General features: G+C 41.6%; 1 protein-coding gene across 2 annotated transcripts in view; it reads left to right on the top strand.

Moving 5' to 3' along the window:
* Positions 1–11,697, top strand: part of HIF1A (hypoxia inducible factor 1 subunit alpha) — a 63,172-nt gene extending 51,475 nt beyond the window's left edge. For both annotated transcript variants that reach the window (XM_077464375.1, XM_077464374.1), the window contains exons 8-15: positions 29–176; positions 1,758–1,984; positions 2,069–2,337; positions 3,077–3,199; positions 3,284–3,666; positions 4,663–4,771; positions 7,147–7,273; positions 7,907–11,697. In XM_077464375.1, the coding sequence (XP_077320501.1) occupies positions 29–176; positions 1,758–1,984; positions 2,069–2,337; positions 3,077–3,199; positions 3,284–3,666; positions 4,663–4,771; positions 7,147–7,273; positions 7,907–8,058 (1,538 nt within the window). In that variant the 3' untranslated portion in view covers positions 8,059–11,697. The remainder of the gene's footprint in view (positions 1–28; positions 177–1,757; positions 1,985–2,068; positions 2,338–3,076; positions 3,200–3,283; positions 3,667–4,662; positions 4,772–7,146; positions 7,274–7,906) is intronic.
* Positions 11,698–12,171: the final 474 nt, after the last annotated feature.

Here is a 12,171-nt window from a genome sequence, read left to right as displayed (position 1 = left end):
TTTTTTTTTTTTTTTTTTTTTTCTTTAGTGTTCACAAAAGGGCAGGTGACAACAGGACAGTACAGAATGCTGGCAAAGAAAGGTGGCTACGTGTGGGTGGAGACGCAAGCCACAGTTATATACAACACAAAGAACTCTCAGCCCCAGTGTATCGTGTGTGTGAACTATGTCCTCAGGTAAGTGTATATTACGCCATATTTTCTTCATATAAGCCAATATCGTGTATCTTAAAAGATCAATCTTCCAAAAAACTGATATTTACATTTTAGGACACTAGCAAGTTGGATGGTCCACCAGTCTCTAGTATCTTACTGGGACGCTTTGAATTGCATTGTGTTGAATGCAGTAGGGTGATTTAAAGCAGAACTGTTTTTATTTCTAAAAAAAAAAAATGAAGTGCACATTGCTTTTAAAATGTAGCTTTTTCTGCATTACTGCTCTCTAGCACTGTCCCTCACAGACTTGCCACTCACTCGGGTGCTGTCATTCATGTTGTGGGTTTAATCACTCCCAGCACCCAGGATTTTGGAATTGGACTTAAGAGTTCACCTATGGCAGGGGGTCACAGAAAGCAAATGAATCCCATATGTGCTTGTTAGGCACATGCTCTCTAGGACTAAAATGGCTATGCAAAGTTCTACCTAATCTGAATAGTTGATATGTACTTATGGACAGGCTTTTTCTGCCTATTACCCATGATAGCTATATAATCGCTCAGGTTGGACTTGTCTTTTCAACCTCACCTACTTTGTAACCTACTATATAGTACCTGGCTTATCACTTAGGAGCCAAGGAGTGTTGACCCTCTGAGCTGATTTCTATATCCTGTGCTCCAAGCTGTCCATTTGTGTATGAGAGCCTCATGATGGCCTCTTTTGGAGGTAGTAATATTTACCCAATTTCACTCTGCACCTCGCCTGTGTTTTACTCTGTGGGACAAGCTCCCCCAGGACATATCATGATGGTTTTTCTTTCTACCATTAATCTATATGGTTCTTGGAATGGATACCCCTCAGTTGGATTGGGGAGCCATTTTAGAATCCAGAAGGGCCTTAAGGGACGTAGTTGAGGAAGTGCAGACTTCCCATAAGCATTCTTCAGCCACGTGGACCTTCAACAAGTTGCCCGAATTTCAACTTGGGCTGAAAGACACATTTCAGTTGTGTCCACATTCCTTGCATAGACGGGTGTTAGCCTCTGGATTTGGGGAAACTGTCTCCCTCCAAAGGTATCTCTGGAACATAAATCTATCAATTCTGGGAGCTGCTGGACGTACATCTGTTTGCATCCCACTTCAGCAATGAGGTGGACAGGTTTGCCTCCAGAATCTGGGATCCAAAAGCCTTTGCAGTTGAAATACTGGTAACTCTGTTCAGTTCCGCCTGATATGCCTTACCTCTGCTATAGATTTTCTCCAATGCTTCACAGGATCTGGATGAAGAACATTCTTCTGATGATCTTGGTGGCAACAAATTGACTCAGAAGGACTTGGTACTTGGGCATTTGTCAGATCCTGGGAGACCCTTCATGGGCATTTTTAGACCAGCCAGACCTACTGTCAGAGACAGGATAATACAAATTTTCAAACACATCCCCAGGTGTTTTCTGCTAGTGTGGATGCAGATTCTGCATGTCTGAGCTGTTTACCCCAAGATCATAATAATTTCATCTCTGCTCAAAATGTTTTGTGTAGTGACAAACATTGCTTGCTTTTTCTATATTTGACCTAATGATTTAATTTAATTTTTTTTTTTTAGTGACGTTGTGGAGAAAGGGCTGATCTTGTCCCTTGGCCAGACAAAGTCCACTCTGTCTTCAGAACCTGCTGAAACAAAGATGCCTCAGTTCTTCACCAAACTGGATGAGGACAACGACGACACCGACAATTTGTATGAGCAACTAAAAAAGAAGGCGCCTGAGTCTCTTACTGTTCTTGCACCTGATGCTGGAGATGAGATCATACCCTTGGACTTCAACTCTAGTGGTGGGTGGCTTTTATTTGGAATGTCTGTATTATTCCCATCTCCTGAGCAGGATATAATCTGTGTAATCCTCTTCTTTACGATAGATTCAGAACCGCAGTATGATGATGCCCCATTGTATAATGACGTCATGCTACACTCAACCAGTAAGCCTCCTGAAAACTCCCTGGTGTCTCCACTTCCAGCACCAGAGAAGCCAAAGTCTCTGCGTAGCAATGCTGACCCTGCGCTGAATAGAGAGGTAGTGATCAAGATGGAGTGTAGCCCAGAACAGCTGGGGCTGGCTTTTACCATTCCACAGCTCTCCAAGCCATCTAGTCCATCAGAAATCGGCAGCAACCAGGGCTCAACAGAGGTGAGAATGATATTTATGACATTTGGTATAAGGAGTGAAGATATTTTGCATAAGCTGTGGCCTTTAAGAATAAAATGGCCCATGCAGGCAAGGGGCCCAATATATTACAATGCATTGTACATGTAGGTCTCTGCTAGCACCCCAAAAGCCTGATCATTATACTCCCATATTGTTGTCCTACGCTTCTACCTAATAGTTTTTTGGGACATAGTGCAAGGTTAGTGTTTCTGGGATAGGGCAAGAGCTGAAACTGTGCCACTTTTTACCAAGAACTGGAATGCTGTGACACTGAGAACAAGCAAGGTAAGCGATCTCTATCTGAGTATATTGGACAGGTTTCAGGAGTGCCCGCAGAGGCCTACAGAAGTACTAATTACATTACATGGTATTTTGCAAAAAAAGGCATGGTGCATTTCATGTGGCCCTTCATCTGCATGGGCCTTTTTCATTTATCTTTAAGGTGAACTATACCTTTTTAAAGCAGAAGCTTATTTAGTGTGTTGGCACATATCACTGTTGCAGCTCAGTCTTATGCCTTAAGTATCCACATTTAGACTCTTAACACAGACCACCACCTTAGTGTTGTGCACATCATTGATATTCCAAGGATTCGGTTGCTATCAAGATATCATTTTTGGATGTTTGGTCTTTATAGGTTGAAAAGGCAGTGCTCGTTTAGAAATATGCTAAATCTTATCCATAATGCCTAATAGTCTCTTCCAATGTCTTCCCGTTGCAGCCTGGCAGTCCTGCAGAATATTGTTTTGAAGAGGATATGGACATTGCCCGGGAATTTAAGATGGACTTGGTAGAGAAGCTTTTTGCCATTGACACAGAAGCAAAGGCTCCATTCTCTACAAAGGTACATGTCCTGTGTGTTTATCACAGTGCTGACCAGTTAGTCATTGTGCAGTCTGTCAATAGATATTCTTTTATCTGAATTCAGGAAACAGACTTGGACCTGGAGATGTTGGCTCCATATATCCCAATGGATGATGACTTCCAGCTAAGAAGCTTTGATCAGCTTTCCTCCATGGAGACTGATTCCACTCCTCTGCAGTCCCTGGGAAGCATGACCAATCTGTTCCATCCCTCTACTGCTTCACCCTCCACTGATCTGAAACCAATCACCACAGAAGCCATGAGCGATCCGAAAACCATCATTGTGCACCCGCCGACACCAACCATTAAAGAGGTGCTGAGTGCCCCCGCTTCCCCATATAATGGAAACCGAAGTCGCACAAGTTCTCCTGTGAGAACAGACAAAGCAGCTGTAAAGGAGAGATCCCGCCCTGGAACTCCCACTATAGCAAGTCCACTAAATAAAAGGTACATCTTTTAATCATTGGTGTAGAATGTACGTAAAATTAGAAAATAATCTAGATCACATATGTGACTGAAATTCTTGTGTGAGATATCAGTGAGCATAGAACATTTGATCACACATGGAATAAACTACACTGGTGACCGGCTTGTCACTTGCTGCAATTAACCACAGAAATCCCATCAGTGTTGTCATTTATTACTTGCATCAGTCACTGTTGGTGACCCCCAATCTTCCTTCCAACTGCTCACAGGATACATTGTGACAGTTGTGGCAAATTAGTTTCTCCAAAACTTTTATTCTTGGGTACGGTAGGGATCCATTGGCATCCTCTTGGGATGTTTTCTAGTTCAGTTGGTGTCCAGTAGACAAAACAGGAAGTGAGAATCAGATGTCACCAGAATAGGTGTGCCAATTGGAAGATTTCACCATTATTCCTGCTCTGGTTACTCAGATTTTCCATTCTCCCTTTCTTTAGACCTGGGGACAATGATAATCAAGACAGTCAAATATTCCTAGCAGTGACACAGATGACAATAAAAACCTGGTATGGGTTCTGATCCTTCCACCCTATAAAAAAAAAAAAAAAAAATGTTCAGATATGCTTTAGGTTTTGATACAGGGGTGAATTTAGACATAGTGAGGAGACAGGCGTTTTACTACATTGTAAAGCTCCTGTTGCCACAAGGACACACAGGGAAACAAAGTTCACACTGCAATGCAGTCCGGAGCTGTGCGAAAATGAAGACATGCTAAATTTATTGAAGCGTGTACTGTACAGAGCTGCATGGAACTGTACAGCAACGCAGCACTCCTCCCTGCTGTACAGCACAATGAAGGAAGTTTACTTTTGTATACTTTGTATAATAAAAAAAAAAGGAAGCTCTGTGATGCCCCCACCAGTTGGGAACGGACCCCTGCCAGAGAGGTAAAACATGCAGCTGTCAGTTGTTTGAATTCGCCCGTAATACATTTGTGGCTGTTTTTTGCATGTTTTGCAGATCTGCAGTCCTGGATGATGAATTGAGCCCAAAGATGATCGCTTTACATAATGTCCAGAGAAAACGCAAAATTGAAAGTGATGGACCTTTGTTTCAAGCAGTGGGACTAGTAAGTTTAAAATAAAATAAGGTCTTTCATTTAAATGGGATTCCTTACTTGTTTGTTTTAGCTCCTTTGTTAGTAGAAAGGAGCTCTCTACCACTAATTCTTTTGTAATACTAGGAGAGAGAGAGAGAGTTTTAGATTCTACCTGCAATGCCACCTACTGGGGAAATTTTAGAAACTTTTGTATCTACAGTTTTAAAGGATAATCTTTATCTTTTTATAAAAAATAAATGCTCATCTCTTTGCAGATAAACAAATGTGCATTTACTTTTTTTTTTTTTTCATTTTTTTTTTTTTTTTTAAAGCTGGAGCCTGTAATACTTTGTACCCGCAATGCCAGGATACTGAAGACTCTCAGTACACTGTTTTGTTTCTCTGATACGGGCAGGCAGTTACTGAACTGCAGGAAGAATCTGTCACCAATGTCCTCGCAGTTCGAGAACTACAAACCACTGGCCACTGTGGATGACAATACTTGTAGTTCATTAAAGCGGTTCTTCATCCTAAAGGGGAAGTTTCGCTAATCTTATCCCCCCCCCCCTCCGGGGCCACAATCGGCACCTTTCAGGGGGGAGGGGGGTGCAGTTACCTGGATAATCCAGGTAACTGCACCCACTTCCGGCCAGACCGCCGCAGACGCTCCGTGCCCCCCCCCCCCGTTGTGTTCTGGGAAACACACAGTTCCCAGAGACACAGCGGGGGACCAGAAGAGACACGCAGCGCGACTTGCGCATGCGCAGTAGGGAACCGGGCAGTGAAGCCGTCATGCTTCACTTCCCGATTCCCTGACAGAGGATGGCGGCGGTGGCAGCAGCGAGACGAGCGATCGCTCGTCATCTGCCGCCGACATCGCTGGAACCTGGGACAGGTAAGTGTGATTTTATTAAAAGTCAGCAGCTGCAATATTAGTAGCTGCTGGCTTTTAATATTTTTTTTTTTTTTTTTTAGGTGCAGCTCCTCTTTAATATACAGAACTCTGAGCTCTGTTTTTTAAATTGTTACTGCAGGTGCAGGGAAAGGATTCTCCCACCCGCTGTTTTTGGGCAGGAGCTAAATCATGTTACATGTTCCACCCTAAATGGTGTGTGACATATTCCAAAGGTGAACTTGGCCTTTAAGCTTTTGTGTACCAAAGATTGTACCCAAAAGATAAGGATGCTCCTACTTGCTGCTAAATGGAGGGAGTTGTGGGTTACATTTTTTCATTGAGAGCCTTTTTAAACAAAAAAAAAAACCTTGATCTTTGTTGTTTTTAATTTATTATATATTTGCCTGTAAGGATGAGCTCAGGCGTGTTCACAGCTCCACATGGCCAAGCCCGCCAGGAAGCTTACACTGCAGCGCTAATCATGGGCTGTGAGACACTTCACGATCCACGGCTGCAGAGATCAGGAAATGTCTTACTGCCTTTCTGTGTTAATTTTGGCAGCAAATTTCGATTTGTCTTGGGACTAAAATGTCATTTTAGTGTTCGTCCCACTTTAGTCTTCTGCAATTGTTTTAGTCCTATTTAGTTGACTAAAATTCATTTTAGTCGTCTAAAATCTAATAAGTGTAATTAAATTGTAATGCATTAACATTTCTCTACAATTTCCAAACTCATTATATACTGCTGGAGTGAAAAATCTCATATGTTATTAATGGTATTGAGGTATGAACATGCACTACAGACCAGTGTTAATTTTGAAGTCAAATTTCAGTTTTAGTCTTTTGACTAAAATGCCATTTTAGTTTTAGTCGTATTTTAGTCATCTCAATTGTTTTATTCAACAAAATTTAACACTGCTGCCTGTGATTAGCACTGCACAGTGTAAGCTTTCTGGCGGGCTCAGGCATGTGAAGCTATGAACACGCCTGAGTCCATCCTTATTTTCCTGTAAGTTGGCTTGGCTTAACATGGAGTAGGATACTGCAGGATCAGTGGCTTGGTGGCTTCTAGATTCCTAGGCATTGCGGATGTCTAGCTTCACCTGCGCTGGGTGAGAAAATATTCAACCACCTGACCTCTGGAAGATTTACCCCTCTGTATGACCAGGCACTGCATTACGTTGACAATTGCGCTGTTTTGCGACACTGTACTCAAAATTTATGTGCCCCCCCCCCCCCCCCCCCAAAGAGATAAAGGCACACAATTGTAAACCCCCTGTAAGTATACGGGTTCCAACTGTTACGTTTGCTTAGTCGGCTTTTTAAATATGGAGATGGGGAAAAATGAAGGCGCAGGGGAAAAATTAGTTCTACTTTTACAGTTATCCATGCATACAGTTGGGAAAATAAAATATTCATTCTAGGGGTTCCTTAGTGACAAATTGAAATAAATCCTAAACTGCTTATTTATTTTACAGGTTGTACATTATTTATTTTATTTTTTCTTCTAGGGAACGATATTTCAAACAAATGTTGATCCAGGCTCGAACTCTCCTCTCTTATGGAAATGTGTGAAAGTATCGGACTCGGATAAGCCAACTGGACCTGAACAAAGAACAATCCTCTTATTGTCTACAGGTACTTGCATTTAAAGGGTTAGTAAAGGTGTATGTGGAGATAGCAAACAATGCATGCTTGCTCCTGAGCCCTGCTCTCTGTCCACACAGAGAATAAAGCCGGTTAGATAGAAAAAGTGGTAGATTCCTCCATCCACGCAGTTTAGCGAACATGGGGAAATCTGTTTTTTTATTTTTTTGACCAGCGACTCTGAGGGGTATTTTACTGAGGCTGCAACAGACAGAATCTGGTGTAGCTGTGCATTATAGCCAATCTGCTTCTAACATCAGCTTGTTCAAGTAAGCTTTGACAATAAAACCTAGAAGCTGATTGGTTGCTATGCAGAGCTGCACCAGATTCTGTGTGCTTGCGTTTTGGTGAAGGTTTTTTTAAATCAAGTTTCCTGGCAGCCTTAAGCCATAATGTACTAGGACAGAAGAGACCTTATAAAAACCCTGCCTGTTCAGCAATTTTATTATTATTATTTTTTTTTTTTTTATTTATGACTGACTTTACTACCACTTTAACTACTATCACAGATCTTAGAGATTACAATTGCACTGGTTTCTAGTAGATGATATTAAATGGTGCACTGTGCTGTTAAAAGCTGAATTGTTTTACCACTAACACGTATCTTTTGCATTGTTCTTCCAGACATGGCCAGTCGATTGCTCGGACAGTCATTGGACGGCACTGGGCTTCCACAGCTAACCGGTTATGACTGCGAAGTGAACGCCCCTATACAAGGAAACAGAAATCTGCTGCAGGGCGAGGATTTATTAAAAGCCCTTGATCAAGCTAACTGATTTGCTCTCTGTTCAACTTCTGGACACTTCTCCACCCCAAAGCAGTGTATTTATATTTTCTAGCTCTGATAATTTAGAAGCCTGTCTCCATGACCGCACTACTTCAGTTAGTTCCATTTCCATCCCATTTCTGCTTTCCTTGGCCGTCTTCTCCACGTTTTTACAGTAATAATCTTTCAATGCCATCTATAAAACTACATGCACTGCATACCAATATAAATAAATATATATATTATATAAACGCAGAGTCAAACTTGCACCTTCTGTTCTAATTTTCTATGGCTACAATAGATTTTCACAGCAAATCAATGAGTCCATACTGCACAGCATTTTTTCTGGTGATTCCATGAAATGTTCGCCCTTTTTTTTTTTTCCTATTTTTTTTTTTGCTTTTTTTTTTCAGTACTATGCCTTCATTTTGTTCTATTTTATGCACAGGAAACAATTTTTTTTCCAGTGGTGCATTGTAGTCACAGTCGCACAATTATATATTTTCTTAAGAAGACAAAAAATACCAGCAGTTCTTCATGCAATATATTATGCATTTTTGTTTTCTATTTAGTGTATTAAAAACTTTTGTGGAGTTTTTTTTTTTTTTTTTTTTTTTTTTGTTTTTTTTTATTTAGTTCGTATTGTCTCAAATCACTTTAAGGCCTGACGTATATCATTGTTAAATATGTTGTGAGCTAGTGATGTTAATGCAGCATGTTGACTACAGCAGATTTATAAATGAAATAGGGGGTTGGTTTCATGAGTGGTGTAAACTAGTGTGGTCAGTTTTTGTTTATGAATATGGAGGGGGGCCAGTGAGCCCCATGTGGATCTCCATCTCTATTGAGGGTCCCAGATGCTTCTTTGCCCACACTCTTAAAGAGGTTCTTTAGAAACAAGTTAAAATGGAACTAAACTCCTAAAGACTCCTGGTTTTTCCAGCGATGCAACGCCTGCCGGCTCCCTCAGTGCTGACATCTCCCTGGCTTCTTCTGGGTTTTCAGCTGACTTGACTCCTATGTATATGCAGGGAAGTTTATTCATTCTGGCACCAAGCTACTGTTCCACTTTTAATTCTTTCCATTCACAAAGATTCTTTCCAGTGCTTAGTGCATTAGTATAACGGAAGGCAACTTTTTTTTTTTAAACCAGGTTATGGATAGTGGGGAGGGAGTAGAACACATTAAAGAGGGATTCCACCAAAAAAAAAATATTAAAAGCCAGCAGCTATAAATACTACAGCTGCTGACTTTTAATAAATGGACACTCACCTGTCCCGGGTTCCAGCGATGCCGAGGCCGATCGATCCCTCGGCTGCTGCCGCCACCATTCTAGGTGAGGGAATCAGGAAGTGAAGCGAATCGGCTTCACTTCCCGGTTCCCTACTGCGCATGCGCGAGTCGCACAGCGCAATAGGAATTCTCTGCGCTGTCTCTGAGACCCGTGTGTGTCCCAGCAGACAGCGCGGCAGGACAGGAAATGGCGTAGACTCCCACGGGAGTCTATACCCGGAAGTGGGTGTAAATACCTATCTTTGACAGGTATCTCCACCCCCCTCCCCCCTGAAAGGTGCCAATTGTGACACCGGAGGGGGGGGGGGGGTTCCGGTCAGCGGAGGTTCCACTTTAGGGTGGAACCCCGCTTTAAGGTTATACTGCTCCCCAATCAGGAGGTTGGGATGTTCTGATGATCTTGGTGACTACCTCAGTTTAACAGGATTTAGTTTCACTTCCTGTTTGGGACCGGAAGTAAAGCCAACCATCCCTAACGGGAACACAGTTGGCAAAGAAAGCTGAAAAGGGTTTTAACCCTCCCTTTCGCAATCCAAAATGGGGCAAAAAAAGGATGTGCCCTTAGGTTTACTTTAAACTGTGTAGAAAAGCAAAGCGCTGTGAAATGATTAAGACTGTGTCTGAAATCTCAAGTGCTGAGATTAACTGTTTTTAAGGGTTGGGTCCCACTGGTGCGATGTCCGACATTGGATGTGATTCACACCGCACTGCAGTGCAAATTGAATGCGATCTCTGCCATACAATTTCACCCATACAGATAGTATGGCTAAATTTGCATCGCATTCAGACCAGACTTTTGCAGGACCCTTTTTTTGGTCCGCAGCCAAATCGGATTGCATGGGTGTTCACACTGATGCGATCTGATACCTGTCTGAATTTGCAGTTCACACTGCGATCTCCAAACTGATTTGGGGCTGTCATTAACTTTCAATTGACACCCCTAGTAGTATGCATAGGGCAGTGTGAGCTGCCCCTGGGAGACATGTGATGGCGGAACCCGCAGTGGATTTGCAGGGTTCTCGCATCGCTGCAGTGTGAACCGGCCCTAAGGGAGGTATAGTTGCCTATTTAGTTTGGCAGTTATTTAAAGCTACCACCCCCTTACCTCTAGGAGCTTTTTTATTCATTTTTATATATTTATATATATATTTTATTTTTACTACCTAAAAACAAGGATTTTAATGGATTGATGTACATGGTGTGAAGCTAAAAAAAAACAAAGCATTCCCTTCGCGGAGCCAATGACTAGAAGAAATCGCTGAACAGACCCCTTTTGATAAGTGAAATGTATATAACATGTTCCTGGAGAACCTCTTTAAACATCTCCGTTCATGAATGAAGGTTGGCCATAAGCACTCCATGCAGACTGGGCTTCAAGCCCCGGTGTATGAGATTCCAGCATTTTTGGGCAGGGTGGAAGGCACAGGCGCACTGTCTAGCTCTGCCTTCTGTTGCCTGTTGAGAGGCTAAAGCTGTTCTGGTTGGATGGTGCACCGAAGGGTACTATGTGCCAAGGGATGATTGCCAGAATATAGACCTGCAGGAAGGGCTGGATGGTGCGCCTGTGCCTTCTACCTGCACAGAAATACCGGAATCTCATGCACAGGGGCCTAAGCCATGTGGAATGGTTTGCCTAATGAAGTAAATGACCTTGGGAACTTTTTTTTAATGTAGTATTCATTAGACAGGTCAAATATTGTAGATTTCCTATTGCTGTAAATTCAGATTAACTGAAGTAGCATTTCACAGCAGATGACAAGCTTGGGCTAAATGGTGTATATGAAAGAAGGGTATATTTTGTACCCAATCAAACATTCTAGAATTTGAATAACATCAGGAAAAAGAAAATGGAGCACACGATAGCTTGTGATCAAGTCTGCTTGTAGTTAAAACAATCTATGGTCATTTTGTAAACTTGTGGACTTATATATATATATATATATATATATATATATATATATATATATATATATATATAATATAAATATGTTCTGCTTTCATCTTGCAGTCTTTAAAATTCAGACCAACAAAAAATAAATTGATATAGATTGTGAGCAGGACTGCCTAATACATCTAATTTGCTTGGTATTTGATTTGAAGCACTTAGCTGTTAACATCCTCAAAGTGTATTTTTCATGTAAAGTTCAATTACTAAGGCTTATTTTTTTAGAACTTTTTTTTTTTTTTTATTATTTAGAAGTCATAGTTGAAACTTTCACCATCTGTGTGATTGTATGTTGCCGACTGTGCAATTTTTTTCCATTTATCCTGTTTTGCTGTTTTGTGGTTGGATCTAACACTAACTGTATTGTTTTACATCAATAAACATTATACGTGGACCAGGCCACATATGCCATCTATTTGTCTTTGTCAGTTACATCAAAGTCTAGACAGACGCGTTTGAATTTACACCTTTGACTGTGCAATTTAAAGTGGTTCCAAACCTCAGACATGAAATATGAACAAATCATACCCCTCTCTATAATATGTACTGGTCTCAGTCCAGAGAAATAAGTGTCATTACTGTCTGTTGCCTCCTTTCTCTATCGGCATAAGTCACTTTTGACCAGTTTTCCTGACACCAAGAGATAAGGTGACAGGGGAGGAAGCTCCAGCAAACAGCCTGTCGGTGACCGCCTCAGCTCTGGTGCTTTGTGAAGGGGTGAGGGGGGTCCCTTTTCTTCAGTCAGCTTTCACTGAGCTCTTAAGAGTGTAATTTCAGCTCTCCATCCCCTGCTTTCTGAGTGCTTAGACGAGCTGTATAAATACTGCACTTTGTACCCGTCTATCTGCAGTCTTCACTACATCTCTTCAATTTGTGTAGGAGGAT

Source organism: Lithobates pipiens, unplaced genomic scaffold (assembly GCF_037356315.1).
Source record: "Lithobates pipiens isolate NorthernLeopardFrog02 unplaced genomic scaffold, aLitPip1_a1.2 Scaffold_30, whole genome shotgun sequence".
Lineage (NCBI taxonomy): Eukaryota > Metazoa > Chordata > Amphibia > Anura > Ranidae > Lithobates > Lithobates pipiens.
Note: the sequence above shows the minus strand (reverse complement) of the source record. Positions and strands in the feature narration are given on the sequence as shown.